Source organism: Panicum virgatum, chromosome 8K (assembly GCF_016808335.1).
Source record: "Panicum virgatum strain AP13 chromosome 8K, P.virgatum_v5, whole genome shotgun sequence".
Taxonomy (NCBI): Eukaryota; Viridiplantae; Streptophyta; class Magnoliopsida; order Poales; family Poaceae; genus Panicum; species Panicum virgatum.
The window spans coordinates 52,454,350-52,474,515 of record NC_053143.1 but is presented as its reverse complement, the minus strand read 5'-3'; the positions used below and the strand labels follow the sequence as shown (position 1 = coordinate 52,474,515).

The following is a 20,166-nucleotide window of genomic DNA, read 5'->3' as shown; positions in this document are numbered from 1 at the left end:
AACAAGCTGCCCCTTTATATTTATATTTTTTAATTTTTAAAAAAGAAAACGAAAAGAAAAAGGCAGTTTGACAAAGAGTAGTGCCCCGCAAAAAAGAGGCAATGTCACCAAAAGAATTCAGCAGATCTTCAATATAATCTTCTGCTTAAGGACAACTCAGAATTTGTGCATACCATATATTCTGGATGGATCCAAACTCAATGGATACACAGTTGTGTCCCGGTGGCAAAATAGTTTTTGCATTGAGTACAAATCAAATGGCTCTCCGTTGAATTTACAACAGGATGCTCGAAAACTGTACACTTCCGCATGTGCTCTACAGATTCTGAGGCTTTCGTGGTGTAGGTGACCTTCCTTCCATTGTTTGCAGCCGTTGCTTCAGATGGAACACTTCAACCTGGCAAAGCAGTGTCAACACACCTAGCCAGTTCAGTGTCTTTCTATAGGATTTAGTTCAGTGTAACATCGACAGAAATGCAACTGCCAAGCAGGTCACAAACTTTGACTATCAATGAAAACGCCAGTAATGACACTCTTGCATTAATAGGCGTTTACCTGGAGCTGGAACGCCCTTGCACGTTCTCCTGCTAGAACTCCACGGGTCGAATGCAGTTCCTGAAAACCGATGAAACCAAACCAGTCATCAGCATTACAACAGTACATTGAGTCACAGTGAGATGGAGCATAGCTCGTTCTCTTGCCTTCTGGGTCTCATCCATGACAGCCTTCAGGAAAGCAACCTCGCGCTCGAGCCGCACATTGTCCGCGTGGACGGTGTTCGAGAGGTTATTCGACTCCTCCTGCGCCAGTTCCATCCCGGTCACCTTCTCCTTCAGGGCCTCGACTTCCCTGTCCCTCTCAGCCAGCCTTTTCTCAAGCCCATCCTTGCTGTCGATGACCAGAGACAGGTTCTTCTCTGCTTCATCCTTGGTCGTCAGCGCTGCTGAAAGCTGTTCTTCCAGCGCCATGTTTCTCCGGATCAGGTTGGTTATCCTTAAGTCTTGATGGTGGTTGATGTCCGATGAACTTCTGCCCAGCTTCCTTGCTTTAGCTTCAGCATCTGGGGACTGATGCGTGTCGTTCCGTGGTTTTTGGTTTGTGATGGGAGGTAGCTCAGAACAATCATCAGCATCCTTGTATTTGTCATCATCGATTGGTTTCTGCAGTTTCTGTGCCAGGCTGCAGTCCTGTTCTTGACGGAACTGCCTGCGGAGTGATGAGCTCCCAAGATTTGAGTTCTGTAGCAGTGAATCAGGGAGGGATTTCCTCCCAGAAGAGTTCTCCGCTGTGGTGGCAACGCTGCTCCTCGCTACTGAGCTACTAGAGTACAGAGAAGCACAGTTGTTGAGGTGATCAGCAAGTTCCCTTGAGCTTGGTGGAGAGTCGTCATACAGTAATGGTTCGACCTCAGGTGCAGACCGCCAACTGAAACAGTGTTCGTTTTGCAGCACCACTAGTACTTCAACCTTCAGAAACACAAATTAACGGGTCTCGATTACAAGATATGGAAAGAAAAGGATTAATTCTGAAATAACATCAAGAAAATGAAGCCTGTTTTTGTATCAAGTTTAGCTCTATCACCTTGTCAGATGGCTCCTTTTTGTTTCCTCCAAAAGCAACAAGCACAATCTTGTCCCTGTAGTACAGTGGAACCATGCTGAAACCCTGCAAGAGTTTGTCATCGATTGTTCATCAGATAGGTAGGTGATGAACAAATGAACAAGAAAGAATTCCGTGGGGATACTTCACACATGAAACACTGTTATCTCTGCTAATGGGCGCCAGATTGAAGTTATAGCTATTCTGAATTTCACTATTTTAGCATGAAGGTCAACACTACAAAAAGAATTAAACAACAAATATTTTGAACTTACTTTCTTCGTAGTGATTGAGGAACTAGGAGGCACTACACAAACAGACCATTTGGATTCCAGAACATCAAAGACCCATGTTTCAGGATGACCTGAGGTAACATTTTGTGTTAGCTATTGCCTATGGTTATGATTAACAAATTACCAAATCTTCAAAGGAAAGATACACAATATTGGTAGATGAAACCAAACCGCGAATCTGCCATGATATGTAAATGATGTGAAAGAATGCAACTCACGTTTTTTCTTGCTTCCACCCCCCGTGATATACCATTTAGTCCCGCAAAGTGCTCCGCAGCAACCTGCTCGAGGAGATGGATGATGACCATGGGTTTTGACCCTTGACCATACCATCTAATAAGGATACCAATTTTCAGCAAGCTGTTCACAAGCAAAAAACTATAAATAACCTGACAGAACTTACTGTTTCGAAGTCTAGAGCATGAATGTCATTCAGAGTCTTGGACTTCGACTGACCGCCAAAAATCAATAGAATTCTATCGTCGTAAAGTGCAGCTACATGATTTGATCTTGGAGAAGGTCCGGCACCTCTAAAACAAGAAAAATGCATAGTGAAGAGATGATTCTAATATTGAGGTGCTTCTTGCAGGGAAGTAGGGAAAGCCTAAAAATGTATTACATCTAAGATGTTTGCATTTCAAAGCGCAGTGAAAAGTTGAATTGGCTAGCTAAATTAACCTCCAGACTTTCTTTGCTAAATTAACCTCTAGACAAGAATGACTCACTTATAGTTCAGAGGAAGCCATGTTGATGACTTCAGATCAAACATATGAAGATCATGTAGTTTCTTCCCTTTGGCATCCTCTCCCCCAAAGAGAATTAGAACAGGACCTGCTCTGATCACCGTATGGCCACTTCGAGAGACCTGAAATTGAAATAAGGGTACAGTCTATGTCATTATTCTTTCACAAGAATATTTTAGGGAGTATTCAGATAGAAGTGTAGATTTTTACCGGGATATCACCCTTGGCTTCCATATGCGACCAAAGCTCAGTTTCTGTATTGAAGGTCCATACTGCAGTAAAACAAATGATGAATTCCTAATTGTCTCTGTTGGAAGTTTGGCAGAGAATCAGATAAATAAGACAAATTGATGCAGTTTAGACAATCAAATAGCACACACAAACCTGATATCTTGTCATAAGGTGGGTCACTTTTCCCTCCCACAAGAATGACATTCTTCCCCCATGGAACCTAAACATCAATGAAAGCAGGTTTGATCAATGCCAGGTAAGATGTTGTAAAGCTAAAAGCAAAGAAAGCCAATCCTTGACTTCCAGACTTATATTGCTTTGTCAAGGATGCTATCAGAGTGCAAAAAAGGAGATTAAATTTATCACTTAGAATACAAATTCCCATAGAATCTGACAAGTGACTTCTACACCAAGAGTGCATCAATTGCCAATTATGAATATGTACTTATAACAGTGATACTGAAACTGATACAAAAAACTTAATGACAGAACAATGAGATCCACGAGGGCAAGAACATACCAGGCAATGACCTTTGCACGGAGGCAACTTCAAAGAACGTCCATTTGATGATGGTCGAACATTAGGAGACACGGAATCCCAGGTAAGCTTGTCTAAGCTCAATATCTGAAAGATACATAGAAGATGAGATCATGAAGCTATCTCATAACAAGAATAGTGTTCATCCATTACCTTTGTATCATCTAGCAAGTGATGACCAGAATCACCACCGAATACTACCATTTTACTCCCTACAATGGCTGCTGCATGCTGTTTACACCAAAAGAATGTGATATAAAGACTTCAGAATATAGATGAGGAGGACAAGACTTGAATTTATATTTGTTACCAACAGATAGGAATTTTAATATGGTTACTTACATCAAAACGAGGAGTCGGTTTGTCGCCCTCTGTTGACAGCACTGCCCAGTTCTCTGAGCTCTCAAAAGCACGCCCATTGAGATCAAAAGTATCAGATGAGCAGCGCCAAGCAAGGTCATCAGCACGACCACTAACTGAGGTAGTCACTGGATCTTCTCCCTAGACAAATTCCACAAGCTAATAAACTTAAAATTCATTGACACGATAGAATCAGGGAGGCAAATGCAGTGCAATTGAACAAGAAAAGCTCACATTGGGGTGACTAAAACGCTTGGTGTGCCGAGAAGGGCTCCGAGAGCCATGGAAAGGATCGTGTAGATGACCCTTTAACCTGCAGGACAGTGGGAGGTTGAGAGCAATCAGAGTGAATGCATAATAACAGACTTCTTTTTTTTTTTGAAACTCAACTAGTCAGGCTTATGATTGTCACTTGAACCAAATAATGAATCCGAACGATTCAAGCTCATCACAGTAACCAAATTTCAACCTTGTCGCTACAGAAAAAGACCCTGAGAAAGTCATTTAAACACAAGAAAAGCCTTTGTAGGTTCATACATCTCCCAGAAATTTAAGTAGAAAACACCAATGAAACATTCGAGATGAGAAACACCAACTTTTTCTCACATAGGAACCCCCAAATCTTCTAAATGGGAAAATAAATACAAGAAAATCAGAAATAATCAAATGAAAACATCTCGCATGATAGATAAATATAAAATCTTTGCCCACGAGTACCAAAAAAAAGTAAAGAAAACCAATACCTACCAATATTCAGTAGAAAAAATGGATACAAACCAAACAACGAAAAGCAGCAAAATTTATGGGCGAAGAACTGAAATCTCACCTCCCCAGCTTCATGCGGCGCCGAGAGAACCCAAACATCTTCGGCATTGCGACCTCCCTTCTTCAGTTCAGCCCCAAAATTTTCCCAAGACCTCGAACGATTTAACCAAACCCTACCGCCGCAATCTCTTGTCACCCGCAAACACGGAGACGCGAAGAAACAGAAAAGAAGTCGGGTTAGTGGAGCGGTTGGGATTGGTCCCAAGAAATCATGTCGAAAATAAGGGGAGAAAAGGACAAATTTTTGCTTTTTAAAAAAAGGGTCCTGCCTTTGGGACTTGAGCAAGAACAAGAAGACATCAAACAGTTGCAGATACTGAGGGGGGAAAGGGCATAAAATTTTTTGGGCCCAGTAATCCACTAGGCAGAGCACCAAAAAAAAACAAATCAAGAAACGCTAACTCTGTTCCTCGATTGGAACAAGTCCCCTAAATTTCTTTTATGATATTTAGGTTCTCTTTTTCAAAGAAAAAGTGTATTTTTTTAAGCTTCTCAAGAAGTTCCATTGGCATTGCCAAGAATCAGACAGGCACATCAAAGTAATAAGCACACAAAAAAACGTCAAATAAACTGAGCACGGAGCCCTACCCACTTCTTGGATCGGAGCAGGAAAGAAAGATGGGCAGGGCGAAGAAGAACAGCTCCAACCACCGGCATAAATTTGCACTAGTGATAGGTGTGGGATCTCGAGGAGAGTGAGTAGTTGGGGCACTGTAGCTGCGGAGCAGGCGGCGGCAGCGGCATTGACCTCTCGGAGCGAGAGGACGTGTTCCTGGAGGAGTGCTGGGCCTGCCTCTGCAGCTTGTGAAATTTTTTTTGCAGGTGGTAGTGTTTTGTGTCACTGCGTGATAGTGATACTGTTTAGAGGCACCTACTGCCATAGCCAACAGCCATGGAAAGGTGATTCACTTTTACTGTTAGCATCATGCCATATGTGCATCAAACATTAGTTTTTTATTTATTAAAAAAGATGTAACTTTTTTTTTGGCATCACGCCATATGCCAGATGTAACTTTTAGTAAAACAAATCGATGAATTTCTTAAAAGAAAACAAATCGATGAAACGGTGCATTGGAATGGAACACGCGAACCAAACAAAACAACTCAAAAATGATCGTTAGAAAGTTCAACACTACTAAAAACACTTCTTTTATGCTACTTTTAAAACAATGTGATACTAATTTCAATGCCCTCAAGGAGGTTATGGAAAAAAAAAAGTGTCTGAGCAAATCTGTGTCCAGACAGAGCCGGTCTCCCTCTGCCGTTCCAAGGCGCAATTATGGTTTCCCTAGAAACATGCGCATGTGATACCATGGTTTTTGGTTTCATTTACCACAGTCATTAGCTCCATCAGCAGCCGCTGTGGTCAGTCTGAGTCATGGGAAAGCCTGCATTGGTCCCAGCTTTGAGCCTGACACCGTGGACCCGGCGAGCACAAGAAAGCACTGAAAATCGTATCGTATCCTTGTTTACTGTCAAGTATAGTCAAACGGGTCCGCCTCCAGCATTTCATTTGTGCAATCGTTTTTTTTCCCCGGCTGCCTTTCTGAAATGAAGAAAATCGGTTTTTTTGCATGTAAATTTTGCAGAACCACAAACTAATGACTGCCAAAGAACCCAAGGTTCAAGTCACCTTAGTCACAAGAATAGTAGAGATTACTGAAACTGCGTATTGGTGCTAACACAACAATAAGACTGCTGATTTAGATATTACCATGTGTCTAGCTAGGTCCCTAACCGTTCTTAAATTTTAAAAAATATAAAGAATACACGTAATTTGTATTTTTGCCTGTGATTTACTACTAGTAGTACAAGAGCAGGTATCTCACTTGGATTCACGTATGGAAGGTGAAGGATAGATCTTGGAGCGTAGTAGCATGTCACGATGGGGCAGCGCGAGCAAGTAGCCGACAGCCGCATTAAATCCCGTGGGGCCGGCCGTTCACTATGTCAGGGGCTGAATGCCTGTGCCATAATCATACTCACGCGCAGGATCTTCTGCGCCAGCCCACTGTGGGCATGCCCATGAGTAGCTCTACTTGCATCATTTTTTTTTGAATCATACTTGTTTCCTCAACGATTTCAACCGAACACCCCATGCACATGTCGACAATTTGGAGTATTTCCAATCACAGATAGGGAAAAAAACATCATACAAACTTAGAGCTGCAAAAGGATGGGACAAAACATCAAATTAAAGCAAGGGACATATACCAACATAGCGTGTCATTCGCCAAACTTAATGCATGATGATATTTCTATATGCTTTTCACCCTGTTTTGCTGGTTGTGGCTGTTGGCTGGTGTTAATTTGCTGTGAGAGAAAAGTGTTGTTGGTTGGTGCTGATTTGGTGCGAGAGAAAAGTACTATAGAGTGAATTTTATACGAGCGCTGACGCGATAAATATGATAAAAGTTAGAGCATAAATTTATGTAAAAACTATACATATCCCGAGTTTCACCAAACGTACTGTGCCCAAAAGTTCAAATAAAATCTCTCTGCTACCAACACTAACCACAGTGATTTAGCAGGTACAGTAGTTAAAAAAAATGGATAGGCATGTCCACAAAAGATGCTACGAGAAGACTAGGAGGACGTGCAAGGACAAACGCCGTTGGTGCTGACTGTAGAGATAATAATTGCACGCAACCGACAAAAACACAACAGGTGATAGTCATGTCGTGTCCTGAAGCATCGGTTGATCATGCTTGCACAGTGATTGTGTTATTAGCCAAACACCGCTTGATCATACCGGCTGGGATGAACCCTGATAGCCAGCCATCATGCTGTTAGTCCTCTAAATTTGTTGTTATGTTTATGCATGGTCCAAAACATGAGCAATGATTAGTTTTTCTATCTGGGATGATTCCACATATATTTAGACCGTTCGAAGCACAAATAGAAGACAAAAGTTACTTTTTAAGTTTTTATAGGTGCGGTCAACGGCTCTACAATGTACTCCTTCGCTATAGTTACAAGCAGTTACTTTTTATGGTTCACTCTGAATATAATAACAATGTGTAATAATTTAAATTGCATCTTGAAAACCATATCCGTATCTGAAGCGTCAGAGATTTGTCATTTGTGACAGGATGCTCCATATGAATAATTAATATAAGCATGACTAGTTACAAGCTAGATTAACATCATTTACAATTATGTCTTTAGGTTACCACTTTAATAGCTGTTTTCTTGTAATGTAATTGTAACATCTAAATGTCTTTTTTTCAAAATAAAAAAGTATATACATGATGTTCATGTGTCTAAATCAGACATTCTACAAGTTATTGACATTCACAGTTTTAAAATCCTAACTACATCATAAAATAAAGGAACTAAAGTCTATTTTGCAAGAAAAATAAAGAAGAAGAAGAAGAAATAAAAGTGTGCATGTTTCTTATCAAATATGCCCCCATCCCATATTTGTGTCTAACAGCCTAGTAGCACGGTACATGTGGCCCAAGATCGCCCAGCAGTGGGAGGCAACACGGCCCACGGGTGCACAAGTTTGGTTTTTCTTTTCTACTTTTCTGTGATTCTTTTTCAGATTCCAGCCTTTTGTAAATAAATTACAAAAACAAAAATGGTCAAGAATAATTCATTCTTATTTCAGAACTTTGGCATAAATAAAATGTTTTCAAAATTTTAAGAAATACGCTTATTGTATTTTTCTAAATAAAAAGAGTCGATGTTATGCATTTTCAGATGTTATGATGACAAGCTATGAGGGAGACAAGTAATAACTTTCTTACTAGATTGATATTGCTCGATTTGCCGTAGCACTTTCAGATATTATGCATTTGCAATACTCAATTGATCAGTATCCACACGGCGACTACCATAAACTTATACACATGTAGTATTTCTGTAAAAGAAAAATATACCGATCAAACATCGAATAGTAGTATTAATATAAATATATATCGAAAATCATGTTAATACTGATGCCATATTTATTTGACTTATTCCAAGCACAGGATACAAAAAAACCTGGCATTCACGCACTCGTACACGTCTGACGAAAAAAAAAAGCTAAGATATGCTTGCACGCGCGTGCATGGCTGCATGGGCGCTGCCGGCGTGGTCTGAGCTCCTAGAGCCAGAGCGCGCCGGCGTTCCTGAGCATGGGCACGAGCTCGCCGGCGAGGTGGAGCGCCATGACCCTGTTGGTGCCGCCGACGAGGTCGCCGCCCACGAACACCGCCGGCACGGTGGGTGTGCCGCCGCCGTGCACGGCGCCGGCGCCGAGCCTCCTGGCGAGCTCCCGCTCCATCTCCCGGCCGCGTGGGTCCCTGTCCAGCTCGTGCACGGCGGCGTTCACGCCCAGGCTGCCCAGCAGCGACGTCACCACGTCGCACATGCTGCAGTTGCTCGCCGTGAACACCACCACCGCCCGCTCCGACGCCAGCCTCGCCACGCGGTCCATCGATCTCGATCCAATGGAAGCTTCTAGAGGGTTCTAGAGTAGACACAGCACAGCTAGCTAGCTAGCGTCTCTCCTTAATTAGAGTTGCAGATGATTTGAAAAGGTTGACTGGTGTGGTTTCTTGGTGCTGGCCATGGCTTCCTTTTATAGGCTGGAAAAGATGTTGGCACCTAGTACCTACTTGCAGTGGATCATTATAAGATTCGTGGCAACCAACTAAACATGTTATATTTATATGTACATATCGAACATGTATAGCTAGATTTGGTTCTTGTATAACTGAAAATGATTCTTCTGATCGAGTGCGGGTTAAAGGTTGGATAGTTTTGGATAAGAATAAGAATAAGAATCCATGTGGGTATTCATGCATGAGGGCCATTGGAACGTTGGAATCTTTCCTCGTGACTCGAGTTGACCTCATCCGAAATTGCCAATGCATAAATCTGAAAAAAAAACAAAAGGATGTTTTAAAATGAGGACAGGACTATATAGATATTTGTGGATTTTCTTCAGGGTAGAAAAACATTGTTCAGTGACAGATTATAAGCATATTGATTCCAGTACTGACCAAGGACAATGTCAACATACTAGTAGCAACATATGGTTGATAAGCTCAAAAACAGAATATTGAGCTCCATGAAATTTTTCTCTGCTTTGGTTGATAGTCTGAATTCTGAACCGTGTAATCACTGAAAATCTCTGGTGAATGTATGCCATTTTCCTCTACCTATTATCTGTTTAAGTGTTCTTCAGTTCAGTGGAAGTCTGAATGTTGCCCTGCATCACCTCAACTTGAGAGTTCAGATCGTTTCAGTCAGAGTGTAAATACAAAATCGTTAGAAAAAGCAAAGGTGCTGACAACAACACGGCGACGTTTCGTCACATGACAATATGACAGCAGGATCTGATTCCTTCGGCTAAGAGCAGCTACTCTGTATTGGAGGGATCAGGCTCCTGATCGTCAGGTGCAGAATAGCATCTTCAGACAGAGAGCCTACGGTCTCATTCAGTCCCTGAAACAGTCACTCTCCCTCTCCCTCTCCTGAGTCCTGACCTTATCCATAGCGCCGGAATCTGCCCCATTTGCACCCTCATGTTGCTTCTAAATAGTTTCATTCACCCTTCACTAATAAATGATCAGTCAGACACTTGTCCGATAAATCTGCCCAATTTGATAATTTTCACCAATTCACTGGCCCCATCATCCTTATCAGATATGCATGCATTTGACACGGCCTGGAGCTGCGAAATCTTGCATTGCATATCCACAAGAGCATGCTGTGCAAATGATGCTATGGAACAGTCACCGATAATATGCACTACTAGAATCCCAAGGTTTCCCTAGAGCTTTTATCATTCCCTATAAAATTGTAGTGTGTCCTAGGGAACGTTTATTTCCCTACAATGAAATTTTAGAACCGTAGGGAATCTACCCATTCCTTAGGAATCTGATGCATTTCTAGGGAAAACGAGGAAAAAGTCTGCCATGTTGGCACCGTGGTGGCAGGTATCCCTACGAATTTATACCGAACCGTAGGGAAACAGGTTAACGCAAAAATTTCGCTACACTAAATTTTGGATCTCACGCGCGCGTGCCTGTAAAAGAGCGGTGCCTCCTTTCTTTTCCCAAATCCGCGTCTCCCTCCCCTCCTCCAAATCAATCTTCCCAAAAAATTGCTGCTTCTACGAGAAGGAGCTGGTCAAGGTCACACGGAGCCACTCGCAGGGTTGGGCGAGTCGGCGGCGGTGGCGGCGGCGCCACCAGACTCATCCCCGGCGTTCTCAGCGGCGACATCGTGGTCACGGTCGCCGGCATGAATCTCGCCGAGGAGACACACCCACCGTCGCGCTCATCCGCATCGATGCCACCCTCGAGCGCACAACTTCACCATGTCTACCGGGGTGCACAAGATCCACGGCCTCTGCTTCATCAGCGGCGGCAACAAGGACAGGAACTCCCGAGATCGAGGTCCAGGCTGATTCTCATGCGACAGGTACTTTTCCCGTGATGACTTCCCCCAAATACGTTCGCTTCCATCCGTCCCCTTCCAGAACCCCAGGCTCTCGTCAAATTAGTTACTGATTGCAAAAATTATTGGTGCTTATCTTTCATTTTGTGGTGTACCCTTATTTGATTTCCCCTGCTGACAGGAACTAGCACTCAGATGACTGTGAGATGACAAACAGATTTAATTTGTTGGTTATATTTTTCCTGTGCTTGTTGAATTTTCTTGACATGTACCTTTTGGCCCGCACTAATCTAATTTAACTTCATTTGTTAATCTGGCTGCAGGATAGTTTTGCCACTTCTATTGCGTAAAGGTGCACCGGTGACTCCCATACTGATGGAAGCTTGCAAACAACCATGGCGATAATTTGCTTTTGTCGTGGTCTTAGTCGATGATGCATTGTATAGAGTTGTGTGTGTTTTCTAGGTGGCTACATGGAAGAAGCTAGCACATGTAACAAATGGATCTTGAATTCTTGATGTATAATTTCAGTTGAATAAAATCATTTTTTTCATTGTTACTTGTTAGTTTCTTTCATATAAACTGCAATGGCGACAAAATGTATAAAATAAACATATATAAAACAATAAATCTCAATTCAAGAAATAATAAGAAAAGGATCATGACAAAGTGTTCCCTAGGCTTACAGTTTTGTAGGGAAATAAACTTTCCACGTAAGACAAGTCTTGCCACGTGAACATGTTCCCTACAACTCAAAAGTCCTAGGGAAAGCTTCTTTTCCCTACGGTTTCATCACAAAACTGTAGGGCACATTGTCTTCCCCGTCGAAATAGTCCCTGGGAAGCTTTCCCTACCAAAACTACTAGGGAAAATGTTTCCCTATGGTTATTCCTCCTTTCCCTAGGGTTTAGAACCGTAGGGGAACATGTGTTTTCTAGTAGTGATGCCACGATGCATCTTCACATCTTCTCTTCTATGACGCAAACCTCTGGAACAAGCAGAAGACAATGGAGAATATCTGAATCGACATGTATCCTTATCCGTAGTTGCACATTTAGATAATTTGTTTTAGTTTAAATTTTGTGCAAACTAGTTGGAGCCATAGGTTAAGATTTTAAGTTGACCCGCTCCTCCTCTTAGGCTAGAGCACCCGATCACTTTCATTAGATCAATCTCAATGGGAGTTTCATCAGAGATTTAATAAGCACTAAATTACATGTCACATAAGCAATTTTGCTAACTTGACAGTATCATTACGAGAGATGAGCAAGGATTTTATGAGGTGAGAGAGGATTTTCATCCCCATGAAACCCAGCCGCTACAATTACCAAGTTCTTACTTTTGGTAATTGTGCAATGAAATTGTGCGTCGAGATTGTATATAGTTGTGCACAGAGTGATGAATGAATAATATATAACTAAACAACAACAATAATTAAGAGGAATTTTGGTCGATACATACACATAAATATACTTCCATTAAGGGGTTCCAAGCATATCCTTGGACACCAGTATCAGATACACACTGTATGAGCGAGGCTTATTAGCTCATGAACACTGACCACGACCACGCATTACGCGCACGCTTCCTCGATCTAGCCGGTAGCAGCCAGCCATCTACCGGGCCGGGAACAAGGACACTTTATTAATTACATAGAGAGATTATGCTTATATATATATGCATGCTGTAGGAATTTGAATAGTACTCATGCCTTGCATGGTGGTGGCGCTGCGCCGGCCGGCGCCGGAGCCCTCGCCGGCGTGGGGGCGCCCGGCGTCAGGGTGTTGAGGGTGCATGCGTTCATGCAGACGGGAAGACACAGTTGAGCGAGACGCACATTGCATGTCTGATTGAAGAAAGGCAGGTTATTCTTCAGAGAGGCGAGATCAATGATGAGATCACACGCTTTGGAAGCGAAGGCATTGCACTGAGGAATACAGAACGCGCGGCAGTTGTCCTGTATGTCGGCCATCGCCGGAGAACCCATGGACAGCAGCACCAGCATGATGCTGGCGGCAACAGGAACGACCTTCTTCCTAAGCGCAGCGCCACTAGCGGAAGCCATTGATCAGGCAGGACTAGTTGCAGATGCAGCTGGGGTGCCAAGAGAGAGACAGAGATCAGCGGTATGAATCAGCTGATGCTCATTTTGGGACAGCAATCCAAGCCGGAGATGCGTATTTGTAGGCAACAATCGATTGATTTCGTGCAAGTCGAACGTTAGATTAGCGTAATGAGTCGTGCAAGTAGCGTACTTGATGTGCCTACCGTTAACTGGCACACAGTTTTTCCTCCGTACTTGATGCATATATAGACCGAATGACAAGTTAGGTGCCAGCTAGTTTCTACTCCCTGTGGCCCCTTTATAAGGCATGCACGCTTTCATGATTCAAACTCTACAATTTTTGACCAATAATTTTTAATTATTATAGAACAAACTTGATATGAATAGATTGGTAATCAAATATACTATCCAATAAGCCTAAATTTATACTCAACAATTATAGTATGAAATAAATGAATGGTCAAACTATGATTTGGAAGACCGTGTCATATCAAACTATACTTAATTATAAACTGGCCCGGACGGAGTAATAACGAATGCAGTACTGTTGACTGAAGGGGCTCACTAATAATGAGAGCATATGATACTACATTCATGGCCAATGAAATTCAGAGGGTGGAAATGAGAATTTCTGCCGTCCAAGCAATACCAGCCATTATTATATATCTTAAGCAATATGCGACCGATAATATCTTTCATCGGTTCAATAAAAATAATAGTTCTGCATGGCGACAAACAATATATTGAGGAATTTCATAAAACTTCAGACATGATTCACCTCAAGCCCACGCCAAATTAAAACAAGCATGCAAAATCAGTAAAAAGTTTAGCACCCATATGCATAACAAGCAGCTACAGTTAAAATTATGAGATTTTATCTTTGTGATTGTGTGGAAGATCAATGCAAAAGCATACACACAGCTACTCATATACTAGTGAGTACGTCTTGTATCACATAAATACAAGATGTACACACAAGAAATCATGCAGATGGGAGACACTACTAAAAAACGGTTTGCAAGAGCGCCTTCTTTTTTTTTCCTCGGGTTTGTAAGCAGGGCAGGCAGCGTTGATTGACCGGCAGGAGCAGGATTCCGTTTCTGTTTGATCTGATCTGGGCAGGGATAAATCTTTATCTTTTTTATATATTTATTTCTATTTCTAAAGCAGGAATTGTTTCCTTGGTCTGTTTTAGGCTTAGACTGTATTTTCACATCGTGGGTTGGATCGATCTCTCCTTCCTTCGTGGCATGTTTCTTTTTTTTCCCCCTCCCCTTGCCTTTGTGTGGGCCGCCGGCACTAGCTGGTGCGCGCGTCGCATGCACCCCCGCTAGCTAACCACTTGTGCGGGCAGCAGCATGTGAAGGGGACAAGGGACTGAATTTTATTCGGATTGGAGCCACCAAACCAAAGACCTCTTATTTGTCCCGGTTAGTTGCTCCAACCAGGATAGATGGGTCGAGGGTATGGCTGGGCGTTCGGGTTACCTGAAAATTTTGGGTCAGGTTTTTTGGGTTCTCAAAATTTTGGGTTTTGAAAACTGAAACTCGAAATTCGCATGAAATAATAAAAACCCGAAATTCTTATGAAATAATCAAAACCCAAAAATTCGGGTTCGGGTTTACCCGAACAACCCGAATTTTGCAAGATTCCTTTCTCTGGTGTCGTTCCTCTTCCTTGGTCGAAGCCCTTGCCCCTCTGGTGGTCTGGCGCCTTGCTGGTGGTGGTCTGCCGTCGAGGTCTCAGAGTCGAGGAAGCCGGGGCCGCCGGGGTCTGCCTCTTTGCCCTCCAAGCGCAGGCGCAGGCGCAGTCGCAGCGCGCAGTCGAGGGGCTTTCGAGCGGGGGTTTGAGTTTCGAATTTCGGGTATTCTGCCCACTTATAGTCGAGGAGCTTTTTGTCCCGGTTCGAGACCAACCCTCTCCATGCACTTAGCCGTTGGATTCGCGGCAAAAGCCTCTGTTCCGGACCCAACGGTGGTCGAAACAAATGCGGGGGATGAAAGCGCATTCTGTAGTAGCGACATAAGCAAAAATCTGGCATGAACATTATAGATAGCTGACGCAGTAGCATTGGAGGCCCTTAGCCTGGTTTGGACGAGCCTATATCTGCATCTCAGCCCGGCTCAACCCAACACATTGAACCAATCAGGCCCAGATAACTTAGCTTCGCTCCTAGGCAAGATGATGCAGCATACAGCCCATGTAGGATGACCATCGAAACACTCTCAAAGTCGAGGCTAGAATACTACCAAGCTAAGTATAATATAATGGCCGGTGCTAATAGCGCGGCTAGATTTATCTATCCACCTTCTAAAGCACGGATTAAATTACGCTGTGTCCACCCACGAAAACGTCCCCCGCTGAGGAACCAAATTCTACTACACCCAGAAAATTGTACCCACGATTACAACTCCATTGAAATCTACAACTAGGATTCATCCCGTGATGATTCAATGGCTAGAAACGCTCGGATCGTCCGCTTCAACGCGCCCTCCCCTCCCCCGCGCTCCTGCCGCACGTCGGCGGCGGTTCGATTCCCAGCTCTCCTCTCCGTTTCCTTTTCTTTCTCACCCTCCCTTCTCCTTTGACGCTCAGACCATCCTCCTCCCGCGCGTCGCGGCTCACCTGCGCCGGCGCGCCGCTCCCCCGCCGGCCGCGGCTGCCCACGACGGGTGCCGCTGCTGCCCTCCGCTCGAGGCCCGCGGCTGCCCCACGGCCCGGACGCGGCTCCCCAAGCCGGCCGGCGCAGAAGCTGCCTCGCCGGGCATGGATGCCCCTGCAGCTTCACTCACGGACGCGGCTGCTACGCTAGCCGGCCGCCGCTACAGCTCCTCTCGCCGCCCACGGCTGTCCGCTGCAGCTCACCTCGCACTGCGACTCCCCCATGAGGCCCCCTCGACGCGTCGTCGTACCGCAGTCTCCAACACATCCAGCCCGCCTTGGATCTAGATCAGTTGCTGTGCAATATGGAGGAGGAACCGGAAGTCACACCTCCTTCGAAAGCACTCCTGCAGATCCTGCGCTGCTTTCCATGTGCTTCCCTCGCCGTCAAGCTGTTCGATGAAACGTTTAGCCCATGCCTGCTTTAGTCAGGTACATTCAGCTGTTTGGTATGGATCCGCAAGGGATGAGGCATTGATGCCAGCTACGTGACTTCTTGTCTTTGTTCCAGGTAGGCGTATGTATTCTTTGTTATTGCGATTTCCCTAAGAACTTAGAAAATTATGCACCAATTTAATAGGTTTTGTATGTGCCAAGTAATATCACCTGGATTGCTTTTATCCGTGAAAATGAATACACCTTCAGACATATGGTGTAAAATTCTTGTGTAATTCTAGCAAAATCATCTCTGTTCAGATTGGTTGATGATAGATTACCTTTATCAAATTCTTGGGATGCATATGGTGATGCCCAGTGCAAATTATCGTTTAACTTTTTATTGAAACATAAGCTGTTGCTTGAGATTGGAGAGTATGTGATTCTGGTGTCTTGCGGCAACATTGGTAGCTAAAATTATTTTATTGGTCAATTTACTTATTATTAAGGAAGGGAGTTACTTTGATTTTTATTGCGGCCATGTCAATGGTTCAGTGTATTAGTACCTGTATTGGTTTTGGATTTTGATTCTGCCATATTCTTGGTACATGACCAATTATTAATGTTTGATGTCCTTAATTCGTTGGTTCCTGCATGCCATGCACATTACTGCCAAGAAGGGACATGTTTTGGTAAACAATCTCAAGGTGCTCGCCAACTTTGGTGTGGAGGCAAGGAAGATGGTAGGGCGTTGGAAAATTTTAGGTGTGAAGGAATCCAATTTATCCATACCGTTAGCACGGACACACTTACTAGCATTATTTATATACCTGGTATATGGTGACATTTTTCTAGCTGTTAATTTATGTACTTCTACCAGTGGTGCTAGCAGAATTTGCCTATATAACTGAGCTTAGGAACCATGGCTGGTTTGCACTCTGATAGCGCAACCACCTGGATCAAATATTGATTACTAGACCCATTTAGAAATAGCAGTTTAAATTGATCATCCAGCTTATGTACTTATGTCATAATCTTTCTTTTATGTGACATCACATTGGTGATTTATCTTTTGTAATCGTTGTTGCATGGAGAGAACTCCAAGGTTTAGGTTGTAACTGTTGTCCTTAAAGTGATTTTGAATGACATTCTTGCAGGTTAACCTTTTTGGTCCTCTTTGGTGCTCTTATGGAAGAGAGATGGTCCTATGTCAATCTTTTTTGTGATCCTAGATAGATCCATAGAGGTCCTTTTCTTGTGCAAGTTCAGCCAGCGTCAATTTCCCTACCATTGTTTATACTGTCAATTGGTTGCCTTCAGAAGATGAGAAGAAAGAGAAAAGGTATCATTTCCTTCTGTGGAAACACATTTTTCTAATATATATGTATTTATGAGGTGTTGGGATCTGATTGGAGCTGTATCAGGGAGTCTCTCTCGGTGGAGGGATTGGAAGCATCTTAGACATTTTAGATGCATCACAAATGATCTGATTTGGCATACCTATGGTTATTGTCAAATGAATGTTAATATGAATAGTTATGCTTCTAACTTAGGATCCAAACCATGCTGCTTGACAGCTTGTGTGACCGGTGCTCACTCTATTGGTGATGCTACACGGATGATTCAATTTGGAGATGCCGATGTGTGATGGCGGATGGTGGAACAGAGTCCAGTATCGATGCTTTCTCTATAGTTGGATTTTCTAGGCAATTATGTTCTTGGTGCTTTGTTTTATTTATCTTTGAAAATAGTAGTCTGTATACTTTGGTGACTATAAATGGCTTGAATGCTTTCAGTAACTGTAATCAGGAGCAACTGTTAAGTGTGAGGATTGTAGGAAGGCATAGAGAATCCACTTTTATGTTCACAAATAAACATGTCTCATAAATAGCCTATGCAGACCTGGTCACCTGCATATTTGTTGCCCACTGTTTCATGATTGATATGTAGCTCCATTTCTTATTAGTATACCCAACATTAACTTATCGGTTATGCTGCATTAAAAGATATTTTTTTTACCCGTAGCATTAGCACGGGCCAAATTACTAGTAATAGGAAAGTTCATATTGCTCCCCTAAACTTGTCAAGGAGTTCGAAAAACCCTCCTGAACTATGAAACCGGACATCGTACACCCCGAACTCTTGAAACCGTTTGATATGCCCCCTAGGACCAAAACCTCCCGCCACACCAGAGCGGTTTTTTCTCTTTTTTTTTCTCCCTTCAACTTTCATTGCAAAAAAAATAATTAAATGGGTCTAAAAATTATGAATTTTTTTTACAGAGGTAGAGTAGGTGATAGGGAAACTATTTTAACTATTTTTTTTACTTGAAATGCAAAAAAGTTTGAAATATAAATATTTGAATATGGGTAAAATTTAAGTTTCGTTGAAATTTTAGGGCATCAAAACATGCTCTAAAATTTACTAAATTTGAAACTTGAGGTTCATTTTGAACTTATTTTATCATGTTAATTTTATTTTACTCATTTTCCATAGCAATATTTTAAGTTTGTTTGTAAAGGGCAAATCTGCACTAAATTTGATCGTTCTAATAAAATTTTGAAAATTATTGTGGAACATAAGTAAAATAAAATTAATATGATAAATTAAGTTCAAAATGGACCTTAAGTTTCAAATTTGGTAAATTTTGGAGCGCGTTTTGATGCCCTAAAAATTCAATGAAACTTAAATTTTACTCATATTCAAATATTTATATTTCAAAAAAATTTCATTCCAACTAAAACAATAGTTAAAATAGTTTCCCTATCTCCTACTGTACCTCTGTAATTTTTTTTATAATATTTAGACCCATTTAACTATTTTTTCTTGCTATGAAAGTTGAAGGGAGAAAAAAAAGAGAAAAAACCGCTCTGGTGTGTCGAAAACTAGGGTGGTTTTGGTTCTAGGAGGGTAAATCAAACTTTCAAGAGTTCGCGGTGTAGGATGTCCGGTTTTGTAGTCCAGGGAGTTTTCCGGACTTCTTGACAAGTTTAGAGGGTAATATGGACTTGCTCCTTTATAATAAATACTCGAGATGAACTCTTCATTTGCGTTTTTAGTGTTTTGCATTCTAAACTAAGCTTTGATTTCATCTTATTTTTTAAGTTTTGTACGGATCACATGGAAATCCCACCTCCAAATTTTACTTTGTTAAAATTTTACTTTGTGTTTAACTCGGGTGTGCGGCGGTTCCTCTAGACACCGCACACATCAGGCGGCGCGCGGCGCGACGGAACCAGTGTGGTGGGAGGCGTTGCTTTCGCGTACTTTCGCGTACAAGCGCAGGCTTTTACCCCGGAGTTAACAGAGGCCATCGGAGGAGAAATCTTTTGGTGCGATTCCTGGGTGTGGCTTAGGGGCTGTTTGCTTCATGAGACTTATATATACAAAAGTCCCTACACTTTAGTCCCTAAAGAATCAAACATGAGGAATTTTTAGGGACTTAAAGTGCAAGTCCGGGCTAAAATTCAGAAGTCCCTCTTGAGGAGCTTTTCAGGATTAAAAGCCCACATGAGGCCTACAATTCCACCCCTACCTCCTGTCCTCACCTCTTGGATGTATACAGATTAGGAGTAATATGGGCTTTTGTGCACTCATTTAACGACCTCTAGTCTATTTTAGTCTCTGGAATCAAACAGGTAGGGATTAAAGTTTTTAGTTTAGGGGCTAAAATTAATCTAGAGACTTTTGGCAACCAAACACCGCCTTAGGGATGGCATTTTACTGCCTATGCACATTCCGAGGTGTGGCTTTTACTGTAGCTTTCAGACATTCCTTCTGTTTTGGAGAAAGCGATGAGAGAATGTATTACCAGTGGCCCAGTGGGCTCCTTTACTACCAATGTAGCACATGTATAGGTGGTAATGGATCATGGCTTTATTGGTCTCTCCAGAGTCCAACTTAGTCCTTATATATTTTTAACTTAAAATTATATAAGATTAGAGCTCGAACCCGACCTTTAGATTATCTAAGTAAAATTTTAAAACCAGTGGCCTAGTGGGCTCCTTGTTATTCACTGGTGGCTTGGAGCGGCGAGGCAGGGGCCGGGCCCAAGCCAAGAAGCACAATGGCACTTGGCAC

The 20,166-nt window shown here is 42.6% G+C and overlaps 2 protein-coding genes and 2 long non-coding RNA genes across 6 annotated transcripts; 2 read left to right on the top strand and 2 right to left on the bottom strand.

Annotated features, from left to right (window-relative positions):
• Positions 1-104: 104 nt before the first annotated feature.
• On the bottom strand, positions 105-5,427 carry LOC120645172 (acyl-CoA-binding domain-containing protein 6-like). Of its 2 annotated transcripts, XM_039921945.1 has the most exons (16): positions 5,178-5,427; positions 4,591-4,717; positions 3,999-4,077; positions 3,747-3,905; positions 3,558-3,635; positions 3,387-3,491; positions 3,020-3,086; positions 2,846-2,907; positions 2,618-2,757; positions 2,296-2,422; positions 2,111-2,225; positions 1,875-1,963; positions 1,582-1,665; positions 702-1,466; positions 556-615; positions 180-397 (listed from the first exon to the last, which is right to left on the bottom strand). In XM_039921945.1, the coding sequence occupies exons 2-16, from the start codon at positions 4,635-4,637 to the stop codon at positions 317-319; spliced, it is 2,058 nt and encodes a 685-aa protein (XP_039777879.1). In that variant the 5' UTR covers positions 4,638-4,717; positions 5,178-5,427; the 3' UTR covers positions 180-316. The 2 variants fall into 2 exon arrangements, with proteins under 2 accessions (XP_039777880.1, XP_039777879.1); XM_039921946.1 differs by having other exon boundaries at positions 105-397; positions 4,591-5,398.
• Positions 5,428-8,503: 3,076 nt separating this feature from the next.
• On the bottom strand, positions 8,504-9,181 carry LOC120646403 (glutaredoxin-C10-like). Its single transcript, XM_039922985.1, has one exon. The coding sequence runs from the start codon at positions 9,013-9,015 to the stop codon at positions 8,683-8,685; it is 333 nt and encodes a 110-aa protein (XP_039778919.1). The 5' UTR covers positions 9,016-9,181; the 3' UTR covers positions 8,504-8,682.
• A 1,410-nt stretch (positions 9,182-10,591) lies between these two features.
• On the top strand, positions 10,592-11,544 carry LOC120646402. The gene is made up of 2 exons (XR_005664418.1): positions 10,592-11,009; positions 11,309-11,544. It is a non-coding gene; the product is annotated as an uncharacterized LOC120646402 (long non-coding RNA).
• Positions 11,545-15,559: 4,015 nt separating this feature from the next.
• LOC120645171 lies at positions 15,560-18,051 on the top strand. 2 transcript variants are annotated; one of them, XR_005664162.1, is made up of 3 exons: positions 15,572-16,829; positions 17,244-17,428; positions 17,511-18,051. It is a non-coding gene; the product is annotated as an uncharacterized LOC120645171 (long non-coding RNA). The 2 variants fall into 2 exon arrangements; XR_005664161.1 differs by having other exon boundaries at positions 15,560-16,829; positions 17,244-18,051.
• Positions 18,052-20,166: the final 2,115 nt, after the last annotated feature.

Coding starts and splice junctions, on each gene's coding strand:
- LOC120645172 (XM_039921945.1), bottom strand. CDS start 4,637: ATGCCGAAGATGTTTGGGTTCTCTCGGCGCCGCATGAAGCTGGGGAG. Junction 1,666..1,874: donor CCTCAATCACTACGAAGAAA/GTAAGTTCAAAA, acceptor AAACTCTTGCAG/GGTTTCAGCATGGTTCCACT. Junction 1,467..1,581: donor AAAAGGAGCCATCTGACAAG/GTGATAGAGCTA, acceptor GTGTTTCTGAAG/GTTGAAGTACTAGTGGTGCT.
- LOC120646403 (XM_039922985.1), bottom strand. CDS start 9,015: ATGGACCGCGTGGCGAGGCTGGCGTCGGAGCGGGCGGTGGTGGTGTTC.